Genomic DNA, 22902 nt, shown 5'->3' with positions numbered 1-22902 from the left:
GGGGGGTGTTTGCTGCAAACACAGCTTTCAAATAAGTCTTAATTTAAATAATTAAACGGGCAGCATTTATTTTCCTTGTCGTTTTTATTTCCTTACCAGCTTCCTTGTCAGTTTAGCTCAGATTTAAGGGGCTTTGCAGCGGTGGAGTGGGTGCAAGGCAAGGAGGGGGCAAGGTGGAGTGCAGCGCGATGAGCACCAGCCCCTGGCAGTGGCTCCAGGAATTCAGCACACGCGGCCAAGGCGGGTCAGGATGGTCCCAGCCCACCTCTCCTGGACAAGGTTTCTGCCCTGATAGGACACAACGTCCTCTCTGCTTGCTGGTCTGCAATGACTGCAATGAATTAAGCATCCGTCCCTTTTCCTGCAACCGCAGCCAAGCCTCCGGAGTTTGTGTTTTTGGTTTTTAAAGAGCTCTGGGATACATTAGATGGGATAAAAATTTTATAAGGGAAACATTATATACACTTTTATACATATAACCCTCATGTTTCAGGATAAAAGGCACCTTCTAACTGCCTGGGGTGAGAAGGAAAGTCCTCCACTGGGCACATTAGAACCTAATTGTTTGTTATGGATGCTATATGCTGCCCTATATATTTCTACAAAACCTCCAAACTTTCCTGACAAAAAAAAAAAAGCATCAGCAGCCTGATTTTTCATCCTTTTGACTCCCATCTCAGTTGGGGCTGCCTGCGGGCTGTGGCTCTGAAGAGTCTGAAAAGCCTGTGCTCTTCCCCACAGCCACACGTCCCCCTTGGTTGTGTCATTTGTCCATCATCAGCCTTCATCGCCAGCCCTGGCAGGCTGTGAGTGCGCAGCTCTGACAGCACAAGCATGGCACCGCTCAAACAGCCCTGCGAGCGGCAGACAAGCAGTTCTCAGGAATCCCTGTTTTAGTAACAGCTCTTTCCAAACGCCATCCTATAGATGAGAAACCTGAGCTACGGAGGTGGCTGGTGGCCACCCGCAGCTGTGACAGGCTGGCACTGGGCTGGGACACACCACGGGGTCCTGGATCCCTCTCCGGCCACCAAAAGCCCCCAGTCCTGCAGTCTTTGCAAAGCTGGTATTTGGTAGCTACACAGGGAAGGTGCTAATGAAGTTGCTCCAGCAGCAAGTGGCCAAGACCCAGGATTTCGGGAGCCTTCCCCCAGCAGGTCTTTGGAGGGGAGAGCTCAGCCCCTGGGGACTCAACCCCTGGACCCTGGCCCATGGGCACCAGCCCTGCTCTGCTCTGCCTGCCCCTGGCCAGCAGGAAAGTCACCAAAATCTCCCTCTCCAGTGACTTACAGAGCCAATGTAAGGCCATTTCCACTCTTAGAAGCATTTCTTTCTCTCCAAAGCTCAGTCTGCCTCTTCCTTCAAGGTGGCAATTCTAGACCTCATTCTCTCATGGAGGTGGCCCCGCAGGAGCTTTGGTGCTTACCCAAGCAAGTCAAGGGTCAGCATGAAGCAAAGCATGCAGAGAAAGCAGAAAATATGCTGAAAGCAAGATGCCGTCACTTGTCTTTCCCAAAGGAAAGCACTACAAGGTTGAGGTTTTGTAACCTCTCATCGACCTCCTATGGAAAAAAAACAGCATCACCTTCACGAGCTAAATCTCCCTGACCTCATGGGACGGGAGATGTGGGCACTGCTCAGGGCAGGCAACAACATCGGCCACATGGAGATGAACATGCACCCGTGAGCCCAAGGAAAGGCCCACGTCACCGCTGTCCTTCTCCACTGCCGCCCTTCACGAAAACACAGCCTGTTTTTCCTATTAGCAATTGCAGTCAGCTAATAACTTTACCTTTGCATTGTGAAAGGTGTCACATCTCCTAAGTGTCTTAAAGTAATACTTGATGATATTCTCTCCCTCAGTAAACATATTGATTAGATTACAAATAAGATTACCACTAAACATGGCCCTTTGCAAAGAGCGAGGCAGCTCTTCTGCTTCCTCCTGTCAAGTAGGTTGGAGTTTATTTGTTGCAAAAGCTCTTGATTATTGTGATTTAATGTGACTCTGCTCTTCCTCTCCCCCACGGGGACATAGAACAATTAGAGGCTGCATTTTGGGGTGATTATAACACACCTTGGGGGTGTTCGCGAGGCAAAAAGCTAAAGAGCAAAGGACTTAATGACCTAGAAAACACAACGATTCCCTGACACTGCGCTGCCCTTGGGGTGGTTTGACCTGGAATCGATGCGGCGGTTGGGGCCGGGACACAGCGGCGCTGGCAGCCGGGGCTGAGCCAGCCCTGGAGCTGTGGGGGGCCGTGAGGGTGTGCTTGGGAGATCTGCAGCGGCCCCAGCTCCTGCAGCAATGACGGGGTGGGCATCCATGGAGAGAGGCGGCAGGGCCAGCTTGCCCCTTCGCTTGCTGTGAGCGGTGTGGATGGATGGGACCGAAGGGGGCACACCCCACCGCCATCTCGCCCTCGCCAGGGACCACATCGGTGATGGCAGAGTGGCTCCATGCCCACCTCTCCTCAACGCAGCATCCCACAGCAATGGGCGAAGTGGGAGAAAATCCCCCGTGTATCAGCTCAGTGTAGATTAACTGGGATTTAGGGCCAAAGGGAGCCCAGCTGAAACAGGGACAAGCAGGAGACCTGCAGAGCAGTGCGTGTGGCCTCCCGTGGCTCTGTGCATGGGTGTCCTGCCAAGGCGCAAAGCCACGGTGATGCCAACCCAGTGGTGACGCCAATCCAGCCGCTCCCAACACCCAGCAGTGCTTACGAATCCCATTCGTGAGATATTTGGCATTTTCTACCTCCAGCAGCCCCAACTCCTGGTTTCGGCTTACCTCAACCCTCTTCAAAAGGATCTTGCATCAAGCCTTACAGATTTGTAACTTGTAGAAATCATAGCACTTGAAAGAAGAAGGGAAATTAAAAGACTGTGGTTAAAATGTTGATTCAGTGTGTACTCTGCTTTTTGACACTGATTTTCTTGCATCTTGCCATCACCAGAAGTTCCCTTTGAACAGCTGTGTCCCGTTTTGTAAACGGTTCTAATCTCGCAGCACGCTTTCTTCTGCACCTTGACTAATTCCCCCGGCTTGTAAGAGCGCTTGCACTTGTAAGCTCACAGACATCTGCTACACTCGGTGACTGTGCCCTCCAAAAAAGCCTTAAATACATAAATAAATAGTCTGGGGCAGTCGTTCTGATCAAAGCCAGCTGAAGCACACAGGGATGTCCTCATTATTTATTATAATTTTTTTAATTGCAGTTCTCTGTGTTTTTTTTTCTTACCCCGTCGACTAAATTACACCCACCCTTTCTCCCCTTCCCGGTTGCTATTATTTAGCGCTCAGCAAATGAATAATTTAGAGTTTGTGTTGAGCAGAGACGCTCCCCTCCCGCTGCGGCCGGTGCATGCTGCAGGGCCGCCCTCGGGAGTAGGGGTGAGGAGGGCCGGGCCTGGCAAGGCCAAGCCGGGCCAGGCAAGGCCAAGGCGGGCAGGACAGGGCCGGGCAAGGCCGAGCCGAGCCAGACAGAGCCGGGCAAGGCCGGGCAGAGCCGATCTGAGCCAGTCAAGGCCGATCCGAGCCGGGCAGGGCCGGGCTCTCGGCGTGGCCGGGCTCGCAGCTCCACCTGCCGCCCGCCGCCATCAGCTCGCCTGAGCGCGGCTCTCCCCGGCCCTCCCTCCCCACAGGGGCTTGGGAAGGGATAACGGCGCCTTGTTAATGAGATAACGGCAATTACAGAGCATTTCCCAGCCCAGGGGTTTCCGTGCGTTCCCCCAGCGTGATTGCAGCCGGTGGTGACGAGGCAGGAAGGGGATGCGGCCTTAATCCCGTCGGATGGCGAAGGCACAGGACATGGAGCATCACGCAGCCCCCAGACCCACGGGGATTTGGGGCGGGGGCTGCAGTGTGAAAATCCTCTGTGCCCCCGTGTGTGGTGTCAAAGGGGATGCAGCCCCAACCCCTGGCACAGCAGGGCTGGGACAGGCGATGATCCCACCATGGACCACACACCACAACCACCCCATCCCTTACTTGCTGCAGCACCAGCTGCCTTCGTGCCCCCCACTCCCTTTTTTTTTTTTAAATTAGTATTTTTCCAGAAATCAGCATTTTCTTCTCCATCAGCCACAGGGCTCCAGAAGCCCACTCCTGAACTCTTTAGTCCCTGCCCCAACTCCACACTGAGCCCTGGTCGCTGCCATTAGGCTCCCACTGGGCACTGAGCTACTTCTCTGACCCTTTGATTGCTTTTTTCTCATTTTCTCCCACTTTCACCCCTGCCTTTCCAAACCCAGGCACGGAATGCTTTACAACAGAAGTGTTTGCTGGGTACGGAAAAACAGTAGCTTTTCTCAAAGCAGCTGTTGCACCCCCAGTCCCAGAGCAAGCATCCCACTGCACATCTTTCATGCACAAGGATGAAACACCTGCGAAGCTCCTTGCTGCACAGTCAAAAACCATCCTCTCTTACACCTCTAAGCAGCTTTGAGCGACAACTTACACTCCCTCATTCTGCAAAATCAGCTTTAGGCAGGGCTGCGGGCGCAGCAGCCCGGCTGCCTCACACACCTGGCCCCGCAGCGGGAGGACCGAGCTTCCCTGCAGAGCAGACTTTACATATTTGCATTTTTAATTATTTTTTTTAATCAAAACTGAAAAAAAGTTTATCCTCCCTGCATTAGAGGGAAGGGTACAATGAAGTCCTGAGCTCTCTTTGCTTACGGGGCTTATTAAAGGTCCCCCAGTGCCTGTGTGTACAGGGTCAGGGTTGGGGTAGGGCAGGTCCCTGGGAGCAGGACTGCGGTGGGGTGGCTGGGGCAGTGGGGAGCACGGTCACACAGCACACCCTGACATTCCTCTGTGTCAGCAAAGCAACTTCCGAAGCTCACAAAAAAATCAGCCTGGGTCTGTTAGAAACCCGCAAGCCTTCAGTGCGCAGCTCAGCGAGGCGGTGCTGGGAAGGAGAGCCCTGGGCCATACGTGAGCCTGGCCAGGCAGGGCTCTAGCCCCACTCACACTCACTCGATCACGCTCACACTCACTCGATCACGCTCACACTCACTCGATCACGCTCACGCACTTTCCCCTGCACTCTCCTGCTTGCTTCAGTTGCCAAGGAGACAGCGGATGCTCGCACGGCCCTGCCTTTCGCAGCGTGTAGGTTCCGGGTGCCCAGTTTAGCTATTGTTTTAATACCATTTATTTGCAGAGACCATGCCCAGGAGGAGCTTCTCTCCCATTTAAACCAACCAGGCCATAAAACCAGACAGCAGGTGCAGCCCCAGGCCTGTCACTCATCACTGCCCCAGCTGACTGACAAGCTGCTTATGGGGGCAAGGCCCCAGTTCCCTCCTCCCCAACCACCATCTGGGGTGGGGATGGGGCTCGCTTCCACCAGCACTCACACAGCTCTTCTAGGGCTGTGCTCTGAGCAAGGGTCCTGAAATAGGGGCATTAAGATTAAGAATGCACACACCAAACATACTCCTACCCTTCCAAAGGGGAAAAGCTACTATATAAAGAAAAAAAAAAAGTCAAATCACACACCTAGAGTTAATGCTGCTGTGCATAGGTATGAAAAGAGCAAAGAAATCTAATGTTTTAGGCACTTAACACTTATTTCTCCAGTGTGAATGATTAATCCCACCAAGTCTACATCTATGTGAAGATCCTTCAACCCATAACTTACCCAGAGTTTTCCCTAGTCACAGTGGAGTAAAGGAGCCTGGGCACTAAATGGTGACACCGTCAGCATCTTCATTTCCTCTTAAAGAGCCTGTATCTAAACATCACTGCATTGGGCCGTGAAGAACAATATATCTAATTTCCCAGGAGACCAATCTGCAATAATTGGGCAATGCTCCAATGTGCTTGCTTGAAATTAGAGCACCAAATGCATCACAGTAAACTAGAAAGCAACTAGAAAGCATTCGCAAGTTTTTTTTTTGGCAACTTAATTTTGTTATTGCGTTGAAAAGTACATAAGTGCTCAAGTAAAACCATACAGTACTTTCACAGCGCAGAGACGCTGTAAAAGTGAGATTTGTTATGTATTTATGCAGTACTTTTAGAGAACCGCCGCACATATCACAGACCGAACGCTGCTCGCGTTGTTTGTACAAGTAGGCTATTGACTTCAGAGCTGGGAAACTCCCGGGAGGAAACCAAACTGGGTGCAACCCAGCTCCTTACAAAAAAATAACAGTAAATATGCTGTGCGGGAAAACAAAGGGAAAACAGACTGTGTTTCGTGAGGAAAGCTATTTCTGAAGTAGCAGAACAAAAGTAAAATCAGGCAGCGGCTGCGAAGCGTGAAGCCTCCCCAGCACGCTCAGAGCTCCCACCTGCACTCCCACGTCAGCACGAGGCAACTTTCAGCAGCCACAGAAACACGAGGACTGCGACTGAACTCCTAAAAGCAAATTTTAAAGAACATACTCCCTTTCACACAGCTTGGTATGTTATCGGGTAGTCTCAGTAACACACAATAAAAGAGCGCTGGCTTGCCCCGGAGGGCAACGGGAGAAGGGGGAGCTGAGAGCAGAGCAGGTGTTGGCCACAGCGGCTTGCTGGAGGAGAGGTCTGTGCTGTTAAAATACAATTTGAAGTAAAGTCTTCAAATTCTACTTCACAATTTACCCCAATCTGCAGCCCGCGGGATTTTCTGACTGGGAGGACGTGTAGCCCTTGTTGGGCAAATTAAAGACAGATTAGCAAGGCAGAGCAGGAGTAGCATGCTGCCCTCCCTACCTAGCCCTTCAGGGAATGAATATCCCCCAAATAAATCAGCCTGGAAACTTTTGCAGACAGGGAAATGTCACTTGTTAAATAAAATCTCCCAAAATACTGAGAAGTCTTATGCAGCTTGCTGTCTACCTGACATTTTCAAAAATCTAATGATTAGGATCAACCTGTAGTACCTAAATTCCCTCTTCGCACTTTCTACCACATCCTAATACAGTAGGTTGGCCTGTACTTGCCTGAGGCCCTGATATGTAAATATGCTTGCATAAACACTGGAAATCTCTACAGAGACCCTTCCCAACTCAAACACACAAGTGTAAGGGTTTGCACGCTTATCTAGACACACTGGTACACGTACATAGAGCAGAGGAAAACTGCTGCTGAAATTGTAACCACAGTTGTGTAACCTACCAGGTTTCTGACTTACCCCAAAAGTTAACTCTTCTCTAGAGATGGACAAATAACTGCAAACATAAGAAAATGGTCACAATGCTCACTGCATTAGACTACTCTCACACCATTATTTTAATTTAGACAATCAGAGAAATATAGGGAAATTTCTTGGATCAAATAAAAATCTCCAATGAAATCTTAACTGTTGTGAAATTGATGGCATTTGCAGTGTTCAGGCACACATCTTTCATTACGTATTTCAGTAGGTGCCTTGAAAGCAGGTTAATTATACAGCTCTGAGATATGAAAACCTGAATCCAGAGTGCCTTATTATATCCTAATTGTTCCACTGGCTAGAAAAAGAATGATAGCAATAGTTCAGGAATGTTACAGCTACATGCTGTCTAATCAAAGGTGTTAAAACAGAGATATCAAGGCTAATGCAAAACAAGGTGCAGAGCCCACCTCTAGGTCACTTGCAGAAGTGCTGGCAAACTTAGAAGCAAGGGAGAGAAGCAACACGTTGCTGACGTGGGGCTGAAAGTCTAACAAATAACTGGGGGATTGCAGAGCTAGAGCCTCTGCATTGCAGAAGTCTTCCCGGCACGTACCTCCAGCTCTAGGGGTGCCAGAAGTTGCAGCACACAACCCAGGGCAGGTGCTGAGAGGATGAAGGAAAGGGACAGCCTGAAGCTCAAGCCTGGTGGCAAATGAACCTTTGCACTTTGGTGGAGCTGTGCAAGCTCTGGGGCCAGGAAAAGAGCACGGCTTCTCTCTTTACAGGTCACTAACGCACTAGGTAAGTGCTGCTCTACGTACACGGTTCCTGGAAATGTCACTCCTCCTCGGTTGTGGGTTTGCTCTGGAGCATAAAGCTCCTGAGATGCTTCAAAAGGGAGTCACCATCTTTATAATTAAAAAGTAAGATCAATAGCTGAGCTGCCACAAGAACATCTCAGATGTATGCCAACAGCCACATGAGGCAGCAAGCAATCCAGCACCAACGATAGTTGAGAGCCAGTATTTCAGCCAAAAATGACATCAATTTGAACTGGAGGAGGGAGATGGGCCCTACCAGCTTCTCTCTCTAAAAGAATGACTTTTACAAGCCAGGAAAAAATTGTGCAGAGCGAAGAGCTGATTGTGCACTTAAGAAGATATTATTTAAAACCAAGTGCTACTACCTCTACTGCACAAGGAACACACAGTATAGCATACCATGTAATAACTTCAATTTTTCAGACATGTCTTAGCCTCCTCTGGTTATTGGAAGCAACATTGGAAGGCCAGTTTCTTCTCAACTTACCTGCCGCAGCCTTGCAGTTAGCGTGCTCGCTTGCTGGATGGTCGGTGGTGATTAGCAATCACAATTGTTTTTTACAATTAAAGGAAGGCTATGACAATGTTTTGGCCAAAAGTCAAAGTAGTTTCTTTCCACTTAATAACATTACATAATTTCAAAGACAGTTTGGAGTTTACAAACAATTAAAATCTTCAAGTAAGTGTTGCGCATGATGTCAGGTGAACACACCACTGTTGGAGCTAATCCATTTTTTCAGCGAGACAACCAGTCTCACGTGGACCACGTCAGTGCCGGGCTGAGTGCCAGTTCACTAGCAGTGTGCTTGCTGCTGTAGCCTGTGGATAGGTTTGTCCATGTACAAGAAATAATTATCAAAATAATATGATTTTTCTATTCATCTAATAGCAGGATTGGGCCCTCAAAATTGTGATTTTATTTTTTTAACTGCCCATGTAGAGGGGGAAAATAAAAAAATAAAGCTAAACATTCAGTACAGAGCACCAGAAATACACCTCTGACTTTCATATTAGTAATCAAAAATGTGTCCCTTATTATGATATTCATAATTGTGTTCCAAATTCTTTGTTTTCTATCACACCTTCTTCTGAAACCCATTGTGGTTAACTGTGTTTGAGGGAGTAGGCTTGCCCTCAGCGAGAGGGTATTTTATTAAATCTTTACTGGACCAAAACAAAACACTTTTAAGATCTCTTCAAAAAGTTTCCCTGCTTAAAAAGCAAACAAAACAAAACCACTATCCATTGATCTTTGTCCAAGATCCCTAAGACAATAATGAAGTTTTAAGATTCATAAAGTTTCATACCTCCAAAACACTGACAAACAAAACAATATAAAAAACCAAAGTGCATCTTTAGGAAACAACATCCCCTCAGGTAGACTAATATTTTACTGTACCAAGAAAAATAAATCCAAGAAGAGAAAAGATTTAGAGAGAAAAATACATTAGCAAATACAGATAAATTTGTTTTTAATAAAGGAGTTAATTTTCTTTCAATCCTATATAAAACAATAGCAATTAAAAACTTCATTTTTGAAAGTAAAATATTTACATATGAACAAGTAACTGTGCAAAATTTACATGAAAAAAAAATGGAAAGACAGGATTCCTAAAAGACAAAATAAAAGGGGTGTAACAGTTGTCAGGTGTTGATAAAAATACTGATCAGCATTCAGTTTACACGCAAGAGAGTTAAATTCTACCATGAGAGTTCACACAAAGAAAGCCAAAGTATTTACAGTCATAAAAGTACTATCAATAGACAATTTAATACAATAACCTCTGAAAATATAAAGAACCAATTAGTATATTTGTAATAAAAAAATAGGTACAAAGAAGGGACTTTGCTCTGGACATCTTTAAAGTAGGCCCACAGCTTGCATACAGTCTTTTAGCAAAATAATTATAGTTTACATAGCCATTTTTATGTTATGTGCCAAAAATTATGTACAATTACTGACAAAATACACCAACCATTTTTCAACACTTGATTCACACTGAGAAACAGTCTTTTGATGATTCCTCTCAACTTTGATTTTATTTAATCTAAGCTTTCACTTTAGCTAAAAAACACAGTGCAAGTAAAATATATTTATGCTGAAAAGGTTTCTCTTTTTTTCCTTTTTTTCCTTTTTTAACTTTACAGCTTTACAAACTATAGCAAATAATATGCATTTTTACAGATGCTGCTAAAACATTCAGAAGTAACCCTCCTTTATGGGATTTCAGGGCCTCTAATAAGCAATAATGTGATTAAAATTGAGGTTATGTTTAAAATTAACTGTATATCCCTCTAGATTTTGAACATTTTGGGGAAAGATAAATATTCTTAAAAAATCAGTTTGCTTTGCTAACTGACTGTAAAAAAAAAGCTAAATGAAATGAGGTCATCTGCTGTAGACATATGCCTATATAATTGATTTAGTTGAATAAAACTGAACTAAAATGCACAATTAATGTCAAAACTGCTACAGGGCTGACAAAGGGTAGCTAGTTATTTGCTAAACGATTCCATCAGTCTTTATATATGGCTTGTTTGGCAAGAAGGCCACTCAATCAAGAGATGAGTTAAAATTTAATTGTCCTTTTATAGTATCCACAGGCCTTGTAAGTATCCTCACTGTTACAGAAATGTATTTCTCTTATACTGAAGAGTTTATTTATAAACAGGAATATAAAACTGTTCCATGTAAAGAGGTGGTTGTTTTTTAAACAATATCCCATTTGCTTGTTACAAAAAGGCGTAATTTGCAAATATATAAAAAATGTCCTCAGGCGGCTCTCCGTCAAAAATACCTTGATCTTTTCCATTTTACTTAAGGAATGCTTTATATAGCAATAGTGAATGGCTTGTCTCTCGCTCATTTTCTAAACAAAATATGAGGTCCCTGAGGTTCACCCGCGTTATCCTTTGTCGCGTAAACTGTCTGGTTGTTCCAACTCCAGAGCTGCCTGGGACTGCTGCATTTGAACCAGATCCCTGTGAACGAGAAGAGCAGAGAAATCAGGACTTGGTAATGCCCACAGGTACTCCAAAACTGTTCAGAGAAAACATGTGAGGTAAAAACTGACTGACTATGTCCTGGAGGCTAGCAAACAGTGTATGCTACCAGATTACAGACTTCATTTTAATTACTATTTTATAAACAATAGTTGAATAATTAGAAGCTATCGGTGATGTTTAATATAGATTTGTTTTGAAAACACACAAGCAAAGTGCTGTTCTTATCTGCTGGTAGGCTCTAGTGACCAACAGTCCCAACAAGCAGAAACCCACGAGCGACTACTCTCAGTATTCTTCACCAGGTTAGCAGACGGATCCCAGGGGCAGCCCTGGAGTTCTTGCTGAGCTAGGAATCGCTCCTACCAGCCTGACTGCGAGGTCGCAAGGAATATCCTCTATCTCCCCTGATCTTCCCAGTAGAGTGCCACGATCTCTGCCTGTTGTTGACAACAGCTGTAACCAGGCTCAGCATTATATTAAGCAGCAGCTATTCTGGACACCGGCAAACATTCCCTAATGATCTCTGAATTCCTCTCTATCATTCAGCAACACTTACCCCTCGCTACACACTGGTAGCGTGCCACACAGGGTGGCAAGAGAAACAAGCAGAGTGTTATTTGTTACTTTGAAAAAACAGGAGGAGAAACGTAAGATTTCTTTAGAGATGCCCCCACTGTTTAGATACAGACTGGCTGGTAGCTGAGTTTGCAGAGCAGCTCTGCTGGGGCGAGCTCCCCATGCATTCTCGCTTGCAGCAGTCACAGCTCTGGTAGGATACATGTGATAAATACAACTCTTTTATGTCTTCTATGCTTTTGTTTACACCAGCAAGGAAATCCTGTAGTGCTTTAAAGCCATCAGATTAGGCAGGAACACTATCCCATAACAAAGCATCTCTTTCCAGAAAGCCTGGGGTTTTCTCACAGCCAGGGTTCTCTAGCACATGCAGCAGAGACATCTCCTTGGTAGCACCGGGGTGCAGCCTGGCTTGGGGCTGGCGACAGCTAAAGAGCAGCAAGCATCAGAAGAGCAGCCCCCAAGGAAGTTCTCAACCAGCCTCCCTGGCTCTGCCTCGCCGGCAGGGTGGAAGCAGCAGCAGTGAGGCACAGTTGCCAGTAGATGGCACAACGAGACCAAAAAGCCAACTTGCAGCTCAACTTTTAAAAATCGGAAATATTTTCGGTAGTTGCTTGTTGCTGATACCTTGCTCTTGTGTGTTCATAGAGATAATGAAGATATTCTGAGCGACTGGGAACAGATTATATTTCTATCACTTACTTCTGGATACTTTTTTTCCACTCCTATTTCATTTACTAGAATAATCTAATATTATTTTCTTTTTTAAATGAAACTTCAGAACTAGGTGACACCAGAAGGCCCAAATACTCCACTAGTGGATAAAGATTCATCTGCCTGCAGTTTAGAGCATTTTAAAAGTGTTCTAAATAAGAACACTGCAGAGTGGAGAAAAGCCAAAATACTTAGAGTAGCGTGAGAGCAATGTGAATAAGCTGCTGAGACACACGCTAGCACAGTCCTCCACATGTTAAAGTAATGTATTTCTGCTCAGTGTATGTTACTAAGAAACCAATCTAAACTTGCACTGGAAATTGTCATCTCTGAGGTGGTAGCATACTGGGTTTGCTGCCGCCCTTCTTACATCAACACACCACTAACAACAAAGGACACATCTCAAAAGGTCACTTTAAAGCACTTGCACAATTTAGGTGCCTAATTCCCATCTACTTCAATGGACATTAGAAGATGTAGGACAATATTGGACGCTAAATAAATTTTGTCAAATATATACAGGTTAATAACAAAAGGGCTGTAGATGGAATGGTTAGCTGTTTGTTTAAATATGCCTTAGCTCAATCCTGATTTTTATTCAAAATGTTATAGTCTATAAAGTAAAATATCAGGAGTCATTTTAAAGAGAGAACTATGCTACTCCTTTAGGCACAGAATAAGTTATGAGCTTTCTTACAACATTCAATAAAATCAGTTGGACCTAAAATTCTAAAACTGAGACCAACCTGTTTTGTTGAATTTTGAAACAGTACAATTATTAGAGGCGATTTTACAAGTAATTAAGATTCCGCATCCCTAGACAACAGAAGCTTGCATTTACAAATCTGTGTCTAAGTAGATTTTTTTCCACACATCTTCTAACATGCCTTAACTACAAACTGCATACAAATGGTGACAAGTGGAGCTCAATTTAAAAACGTTAAGTGACACAGCAGCAAAAGCACAGCTGTGAGTCTATCAGATCAAAAGCAGCTGGTTCTTAATTAAACAGACAAAAAGATTAGATTTCCTGGGAACCTGTAGTTAATTGGTTAACCAGTAAGTGATTAATCTAGGATAACTAAATTAGTCAGATTTAGATGAAATACAAACAAGTGTTCACAGTAGATGCAAAATACTTTCCATAACCTAAGTGACATTAACAGACTATTAATGTTGCACAGTTGAGCGCGCATAAGCAGGCAATGCCAACATCAACGCTCCGTGAAATATTTCAGGATATTCCTCAGAGACCACATCATTTATAAACATACTGATCTTTCCGAGTGCTGCATTCTGCAATTTCTAATTTCTAAATTCTAATTTTAAATTATGTTTATAAAACTTTAATACAATAATTAGTTAACTTATATAAAAACAAGTCTATCAATAAGCAGGCCTGATATACTATTAATAATATCAGGCATTTCAGTAACATTCAAAACACAAAATTGTTTATGAGGATGCTCAAGATGCTTGATTTTTTAAATATAAAAATAAAATGTATTAGTATTCAGATTGTTTTGTGAATTTTATATCAAGCACACAAATTCTGGCTTCTAGTAGCTCAGTATAAAGCAAGGTGAACTATTCTGAAATGAGACTTTTCTATAGAATGAGTTGCTTTAGCAGCAAAAATGTGGGATGATCATGGAGTAAATAAGCAGAATTATTAAACTATTAGTATCCTGTCTCTTGCTATCAGATACAAAACTCTGCATCGAAAAAGTCTCAAATTATGAAGAGCGCTTTTGGACCTGTTAATCACAAGTTTCAGAAGACTTTGTTCTTTCCAAGCATTAGAGATTCTTCATTCAATATGTTCCATGCAGAAAATAATTTTACACTATTTCATGTTCATTAACTTGTTTACAAATATAGCAGATAGTCTATCAATCTACCTGAATTTAAATGAACATTAAACTAAACAAATACTGAGCATACTAATAGCTTTGTCAGTAGAGGCATTTTTAATTTTTAAAATGCTAGTTTAAATGGTAGAACATACAAGGGATATATATGAACATGCTCATCAAATAGAAACGGTCAAACTGATCTGCTGTAGAGATCCTAAAACTACAGGCCAATCAAAGGCTGAAGAAGTTAGGCAAGTTCCTATAACCCGAAGGTCCAGATGTAAAATTCAGCAGTGACTCAATTCTACCACTGCACCCACCTCATTAAAGGCATTAGTCTGCTCTCTTAGTTGGTTAGTTTGGATACAGCTATGACAATCTGTTTTAAAACCAGGTCCAAAGAAGCACAGACTTGAGAGAACAGCGATGGCTTTCTAACATTCCTCAAGTTTCGTGAATCAGGAAATAATGACTACTCAAATTTTGTCCCCTGTGCCATTACACTGATGCTAAAAATTGATTCTGGCCTTGGAGCAAGCAAATCTTAGCACATTTCAAAATACACTTCTGCTACTCAAAAACTTCTACAGACTAGCAAAGAAAGCTCTGAAGAAAAAGACTTTTACAGAGTGACACAGCAAAACCAAGGACTGCAATTGCACTGTACCTCTGTCCCTGATCCAGATCCTGGTGAATCCACTTTCCTTTTCTTTCTGGGACCAATTGCAGCTAATGCAGTCAAGTTGGCATCCCTCTGTCTCATCTGTGCTAGCTCCTGTTGCTGCATCTGCATTTGTCAAAACAAGTACGGTTAATCTTTTTTCTTCTAATTTTGCAAAGAAAAGTTTATGTTGAAGTGAACACTTACCTCCTTGGCCTTCTGTTTCAACCTAAGCTGTTCTGGATCTTCTTGTCTAGATCGAGACTGTTGATAAACGATGAACATGGAAGAGCCAGGGAAGAAAAAGAAAAAAAGTAATTTGTTTACAAAAGCAGATAAACATGATAAGTTTTACACAGTGTATGAAAGCTTTTCTTAAATTTCTGTGGGAAGTGGATTAGTAACACAATAACACAACATAAACCTATCAGAAATCCTGGCTTATTTTGTGAATTGTCTCTAGAGTGCTCCTGCATAGATAGTCATACTCATCCTATATTCAGGTCACTGAGTACAACCACAAAGTCTAGTACTTGCATCAACTGATTCCTATCTATTATATTTCTTCATCCTGTCAAAATCTTTCTGAATTCTATTTCTATTCTCCAAAATACTTGTAGCTTTTCTATACCATTTCATTTATGCATACCACCAAGATATAAAATAAACCTTTTTGCTCAGTGAAGAAGGCAAGGACTAGTTTTTAAGATCTAGTAAATCTAAGAAAATGCAACGAGAATGGTAGAGCAGCTGTCTCACGTGCTTTACCAAGGAAAGCAGAACACAGCTGTATCTAAAGAACACATTCATCAAGTTCTGTCTCTGAAGATTAGAGTCTTTCCCTTCATCACGTCCTTTAAAATGCAAAGAAACTCTGCACTTTTGACGTCAAAAATGACACTGAAAATGTGTGTGAAATCCAAGCACTTGCCTTTGCTGCACGCATTAAAATTTCCCTTTCTTGTTCATCTTTACGCTGCTTTTCTATTTGATCAAGTTGTTCAAAGAACTTGAGCTGTGCCCGAACGTCACTTGCTTGTTCATATCTTTCATCATCCTGAAAACATAGCAAATATGTTTCTCATTACATATCTTAAAAACAAAGCTGTTACCTTGTACTGTACTGTAGAAGAACATATACATTTAAAGCTAAGTGTTCACTTTGTCCTTTTCAAACAAATAGCAAGTGTATATTTACACCCGTCAAACCAGCTAGAGCTCTTAAAAGCATTTTGTTCTATTCCACGAATTCATCAGATTTTGACTTCTATGCTAATATCATCACGGCTTTAACTTCCCAAACATATTTCAGAGAGAACTGTTTTTTGTTATTTTTTAATGCTTAGGCATTTGCATCTATTAAGAACACACATCTGTCAGATAGAAGTCTCTTGAGAATTCAGAGCAGTGCTCCCTAGTCCCACATTGATCCCAGCAGCATTAACAACAGGTGCAGTCTGTTCATTCTAATACAACGTGGCCACATGCACGGAGAGCAGGTGAAACAGCTCATTTTACATTCAGTCGCTTCATCCCATACAAAGTGCCTTGTTTAACACGGGTTACCACCAAAAAGGAAAAGAAAACATGATATATTTTTCTCTCCTATATGCTCACATTGGGGGAAGGAAGGATATAATGTGGTGTAAGCCTCAATGCTAAATTTTGCTGCATCCTCTTCATGCTTGAGCAGTTGTAGAGTTGTACTTCTGTGACTTAGGGTATACCTTTTTGAAGGTCAGCATAGCCAAAGAATATTTCCTTGAAAGGGAATATTAACTGCATGTTCAATGATTCACTTTCTCCCAGTACCTGCTGGGCCTATATAGATTGAATTACAGAAATAAAAGAACACAAGGACTCTACAAATAGATCATCACTGAGCACAAAACAGGCTTCTGGAGATGAGCACCTATATGTATTTTCAGTAGGAGATCAAAAAGCTTGTTTGCAAAGATGCTGTACACTTGTAGAAAGGAAATGAAAAATACTCATCCATCACACCATTCAGCCTTACACTGGGAGACTTGATGCTGACTGACCTTTACCAGATGGCACATAATGCTTGGGTGTGGTGAATAATACTAAACCACATCTTTTATCTGCCTCTCTCATTGTACAATCACTCAGACTTTAAACATCTGACATAATAAAGGGGTGGGGACAGCTCCTAAACATTGGTTTGAAAAAATTTTTGCAAAGGCAAGCTGAAGTATTCTAATCATCTATGTATATTAATAATCTTAGTGTAAGGTAAATCAGTCAGAGACAATAAACAAACTAACTTCACAGAATGAAGAACATCTAAACACATGTATCACAGCCAACCCTAAGAGCCCATGGAAACTGCGCAATTTTATCTGTGCAGTTAAATACAGTTACCTTATAAGAAATGTTCTTTTGTTGAGCAGTCTCCGATAATTTTTCCACGAGGTTTTGTAGTCTTTGTTGTGTAGCATGTGATACGTAGCTAACTACATCAGGATGGATTTCTGTTATTCCGTGTTTTTTACCTATGATCAGGACAGAAAGTTGTAAAAAAAAATTATAACGTGCAGCTAAACATCTGGTCAATCTCAATCATGGAAATTTAAACACTTTAAAAAATAAGGCCATCATGTGTATTTCTGAGAACAAGCATTAGACAGGAAACAGTATACATATAAAAGTTTACATTAGCTTAACAAAATTTACGACTATGAACAAATGCTGCATGCCACAGTAAAACAAGTAACCTAAGAACATTTTTAGTTATACTATAATTTTTAAACTTGTGCATAAATACAATAAAGTTGTTTCTGGATTTCTTTTTTTAAAAACAAATTTAATTATTTTAGTTGCTCTATCATTTTATGCAGTCAGAATTTTAACAGGGTCCACTAATTTTGATGTTAAGTTGCCATCATTTTAGAAAATATTTCTACAGCTTTGTTATTGCTTACACTGTTCTTCTACTTTCATAAGCTGAATGACTGCCCACACAAGCATCCAAATATACAAAAGGTAACTACTCTAGCTACTTTAAAACTATTCAAATCAATTTCTATGGAAAATGTCTTCAAGTACACCCAACACTAGTGAAATTTGTTTCTTAAAGCTCTAGAAACATTAACTTACCTATTTCTAATATCCTTCTTTGTAAAGGTGCTGAGAAGAGGAAGGTTTCATCTTTACAGGACCTTGTTAACGTGCCCACTAGCTCAGAGTTTGTTGCCAATATTCGAGCGCTTTCCTCTGACAGGTTGACTCCAGCCATTGATGCAACATCATTAATGTCATCGTCATCCCTTAAGAAACAAAAACTCGTTACAACCATAACATTTAGTTCTTGTATCTACACATTCTGCTACAAAACCTCAACTGCAGGTAAATTCCACAACAAATCTGAATATTTTATTTAACTTTTACATTTTATTTGCTTTTATTATACATTAAAATAAATCATTTGATTCCAAAGTATTCTTGCCATTTTGCACTTCCTAACTGTTTTTCTTAAGGTCTTTTCTTATGCAACATTTTAGCATCTTGAGAAACAAAAGGCTAGACATCACTACCACCAAACAATAATAAACTGCACTCATCACTGTAAAACAGGCTGTACATCCGAACGACCTGAGCAGAGTTGGCAGGAGCAGAGGAATGAATTCTATTTGCTTGTCCAGACAAGATTTGTTTGTGAGGTTTGATATCTATCCTTAGTGCCAGCTAAATGCTAAAACCAGTCTGGCACAAGTATACCCACAGCTGTTTGTACAAGTTTTTAAGTAGCAAACCTGCTACAGAAAATTCACTTCTAGTTCTTGCGAGTTTACCTAGCCTGATTCAGCACCACTGGAATACACAGAAAGGATCCCACTGAGCTCAGCAGGTTGCCCAGGCAGTACAAGTACAAATAAGCATATGGTTCCTCACCTAAAAGAACCTCCCCCAGGTTCTTTCAGTTTATTCTTCTGAGCAGCAGCTACTTGTGTTGAAACAGTGGCAATAGCCTTGTTTCCAGGTAATACTGTTGGTTTTACCACAGGTACTGCAAGAAGACAGACAACATTTGTACATCAAATTTCAGAGTTCAGATTTACATGCCAGTCATGGGTAGTAATGGCAAGGGCCTGGCACAAAGACTCTACCAGAATTTCACCCATCTAGAGCAGGACCCTCCCATGCACTTCCAGCTCCCAGACATTTTAGTTGACTGTAAATGCTGCCCTAACATATGTGCAACCCCAGCCACTATGGCAATATGCACTAAAAATTTTATCTGTACTACAACAGGCAACATACAGCTACAGGGCACTTAAGAACTGACGGTAACAAAACAGACTTCAGTTAGTGCTATCAATACAATATATACTAAATATCTTGACCTCCTACCTGTCTGAAGTTGATTCAGTTGAATTTGTTGAGGAGTAGTAAGCATAATACGACTATGTGGTTGCCGCAACGCTACCATCGGTGTCTGTGTCAGCGTTACCTGTGGAGGCCTTATCAATGTCCCTGCTTTTTGAGACTGTTGGATAACCTGCAGATAAGTAGAAAGAAGAACTGTGAACAATCTGAAACAACTAAGGCTAAGAATCTGGTGGGAAGAAAAAAGCCTAACAATAAACTTGTAAATTGTTATCATCTTAACACATCTGTTCATTGATCTAGAATCAGCACATTTTAAGGTATTTGAGTTTCTTTAGACAATTTATTACTCAGTGGAAAACTAATCTACTTTCTGTGATACAAAAAAAGCCTTACTGCTATTAAAAAAAAAAAACTATAATCACAACAATCCTGGTAAAAGTTCTACCTGTGGTTTCTATATTAGATATAGAAATATATATAGCGTTCAATTTCTATTTCTTCCCTAGGTCCCTAACCCCTTGCTATAATGCCTAGGCTATAAAGACCATAAAACTGATAAGATCCCTGATTTTCTTTCAAGTTAAGTAAAAAGTATTTATGAACTGACAAAAGCAATCTTTTCATCTTATATAAAAATTTCTGGACAGAGAAGCTCAGATGAATGGCAAATGTTCTACAGGCAACATTCATGTACTAAGTAGCAAGAAACCCTAGCCATTTAATAACATGTATTAATACATATCCTAGAAATAGCTTGTGTGCAGACACTGCTTTGTTATGAGAACAGGAAAAAAGGCGGTGCACATTATAATAGTCTTATATGGTTTTCATTAAGGTTTACATGCAGGCCTAAGAAACTTCTTTTCTTTCCTCTTTTGGGGTAATTTGTTGTTAGACTTATGAAATGGGAAGTGAAAAATGCTCCGTAACACTGCTCTCACGGGATGCAGTGATTGAGAAAATCTGTCAATATTTCTTGGTAAAACAGGAAATATAGTACTTTAATCGTGAATGGATTTTAAATTATACCTTTTTTCTTCTTAGTAGCTCTCTTCTCTAAAAAGGTTAAAGATCCGACTGAGGTAAACAACCAATTTGTGAAGCAAACTCACTGCATTCTGAAAAAACAACTGTGCAGTAACAGCTGACGCGCTTCAACTTACGTACCAGTGGTGTAGACTGCCCTTGTTTACTAACACCAACTTGTGTAGGCTGAGTTAGGCTGATTACAGGTTGTTGGAGAGTACTCGTTACAGTTGCAGTCGCCTTCCCTGCTGTGCGCTGAACCGACGGGCTTAGCATCACTGCCGTAAGTGCAGTTGTTGCTTGCGTTGTTGGCTGCTGCTGTTGACTTTGCTGAATGAAAGCTGCAGAGTCCGGTGTTAACTGTCTCAAGGCAGGTAAACTCCTCTGAAAAGAGGAAGGGAAAGAATTTGCTTGAGTATCTTAATGCTAGATCACAGAAGAAAACATTAATCATAAAAAGCAATGCGTTTAACGTCAGTGTGCTGCACTGGTCTGCATGGACATCTACATCAGAAGAGAAAATGTGACAGCAGCACACAGAAATACCATGCCACTTCACGTTTAAAGCTAGACAGAGCAACAGGACCTTTAGTTGTGGAAACTTGGGCATCAGGCATCTAAGTTACCGAGCCCATCTGGAACCCTTGGTACATATTTAACAGTCTAAGCTCATGCTGCCTCACTTGACTGCATGTACCAACCTATGAGATGCGATGGCTTAGAAGACTGCAGAGTTTTACTGAATTCTTACATTAGTTACTTACAGTAACAATTTTTGTCCTTGTGAACAACTCACGTATGAACAAGTATTTAAGAATCCAGAAGCATCAAAACACACCTACAGCTATATCCCTTAATCATACATTAGTCAAGCAGAGTTATACTCTTACCATGAAGTGCTGATGTGCCTTCTCTGATTTTTCAGATGTTAAATGTTTCAGAATAAACATTATTTTGAGATGTGTCGAATTACTATACAATTTAGGACAAATGGTGTTTATTATTGAGAGATGACAAATTTCCTATTTATCCATATGAATATATAGTATATAGCAGAGGCATAGGAGCATGAGTTTGTCCAGAAGGTACAGTTTTCTGTATCATTCAATCCCTACTTTTTTTTTTTTTTTTTAAGAGACTAAAGAGATGATAATAAATCAATTCATAGGCTTGGTGCTATGGAAAGAAAAAGCTTGCAAGTAATAGAAAGACGACCCACACTTTTCAGATTTCTTAAAGTAGCTATGATTTGACACTAGTAGAAATATTATTGGTTGTGCCAATGAATCATGCTAACAAACCTTTGGAACCAAGAGACAGAAATATTGTTTTAAGGGAGCAGAAGTCTAACCAGGCACCATTTAAAATTTCCATCTACATCATCTCAGAATTCCATCTGTACTGGTAAAAGATGAGCTTGTGCTCAGTGCTGCAGGCAGATAAGCACAGTTATACGTGAGGACTTGTGAACACAAGTTACCTTCAGGAAAGGCACAAGGTAAGGTTGAGGTGAAGAATTAAGTTCTCTGTAGAGCCTACTGGTGAAGTCTTCTGCTTCAATTTTTCCATCCTTCAGAACAGAAAAGCAAAATAAATGAACTTGCAAAAATTACCTTTTACATTTATTCAACTCCAAGCAAAAAAAAATAAGTCTTAGCAATCTACAGAAAATAAGCAGTTTTATCATCCCCCACTAATTTTAGTTATCAAGTTTTATCATAGCAATGATTTTTGAATGCAGTTTTAAGACGTCAGCCACAGAGAATTATCAAGAGCTATCAACTGCTCTGAACAGCCTGGCAGCCCCATCTCTGGTGTTCTCTTTTCCAAAGTACCATAGCTCCTCCATTTCAAATAATTAAAGGTGTGCCCATCATATACTAAGGTGGCATATCACTCACAAAACTAGTTTTATATTCCTCTTAGGAGAGGATGTTTTGACTTTTGGTCTTGTGACCACCTCTGGTTATCTCATGATAACATCCAGAATACACAGCTCTGCCTTAAATTAAAGGCTGCTCACAACCAGGCTAAGCAGTATTACTATTCATTCTATAAATATTAAGTACGTCAAGCTTTAACATTAGCTTCAGGTAATATTATTTACTATTATTTTGTAAAAGTTTGTGGTTTCCTACACTAAGCTATTCTACTAGCTACACTGTCTTTCCTGATATTTCATAATTCATATTTTTATTCATTGCTTTATCAATAAAAACCATAGAATTTAAAAAGAGTCATCATTTATATAATTTGCACTTAAATTTAACTCGCATAGGTCCATTACAATAAGTTAACAGATGTCATGGTTAAGTTTTCATGCATGAATATGAGCAGCAACATCTGATTTACAAGCTTTAAAGGAAAATATATGCATATATTTTAATTCAGAAAAAGCAGTGTTTGGTTTATCTCACATTTTAGAAACTTCCTCCTCATCATAAACACTCAGTCATATGAACTTTCCTTACCAGCAGGTTCTGTACCAATTCTTTCACGTTAGCCGCAGTCTCTGAAGACTGTTTTCCAGATGATGCCAGTTTTATTAACGTGGATAGAAAGTTTTTGCATTTCTTCACATTTTCCATAGTTTCCTGATGGAGGTGGGCAGGGGGAGTAGAAGGGAAACAGAAGGGATAATAAATTCTTTGTAATAAATACTCTGACCTGAATTCTGAGAAATAAAGTCCTTCTCTAGTTCATCACTGAATAATATTTATTAATTCAGTTCCCTGAATTAAAAAAAGTGTTCACACTTTGTAAGTTATATGGTCCTGCCAAAAGTTTACTGTTTTCCC

The 22902-nt window shown here is 41.5% G+C and overlaps 1 protein-coding gene across 2 annotated transcripts in view; it reads right to left on the bottom strand.

Annotated features, from left to right (window-relative positions):
* Positions 1–8495: 8495 nt before the first annotated feature.
* Positions 8496–22902, bottom strand: part of TAF4 (TATA-box binding protein associated factor 4) — a 38578-nt gene continuing 24171 nt past the window's right edge. The window contains exons 6-16 of one of the 2 annotated variants that reach the window (XM_066978286.1): positions 22576–22698; positions 21585–21674; positions 20246–20488; positions 19100–19247; positions 18641–18755; positions 17846–18015; positions 17111–17241; positions 15660–15785; positions 14936–14992; positions 14735–14854; positions 8496–10897 (exon numbers count right to left, since the gene is read on the bottom strand). In XM_066978286.1, coding sequence (XP_066834387.1) covers positions 10730–10897; positions 14735–14854; positions 14936–14992; positions 15660–15785; positions 17111–17241; positions 17846–18015; positions 18641–18755; positions 19100–19247; positions 20246–20488; positions 21585–21674; positions 22576–22698 — 1491 coding nt within the window. In that variant the 3' untranslated portion in view covers positions 8496–10729. Of the gene's footprint in view, positions 10898–14734; positions 14855–14935; positions 14993–15659; positions 15786–17110; positions 17242–17842; positions 18016–18640; positions 18756–19099; positions 19248–20245; positions 20489–21584; positions 21675–22575; positions 22699–22902 lie in introns of those variants that run through there. The other variant, XR_010825297.1, reaches the window with a different exon arrangement.

Source organism: Anser cygnoides, chromosome 16, assembly GCF_040182565.1.
Source record: "Anser cygnoides isolate HZ-2024a breed goose chromosome 16, Taihu_goose_T2T_genome, whole genome shotgun sequence".
NCBI classification, from domain to species: Eukaryota; Metazoa; Chordata; class Aves; order Anseriformes; family Anatidae; genus Anser; species Anser cygnoides.
This window is presented reverse-complemented; position numbering and strand designations above follow the sequence as displayed.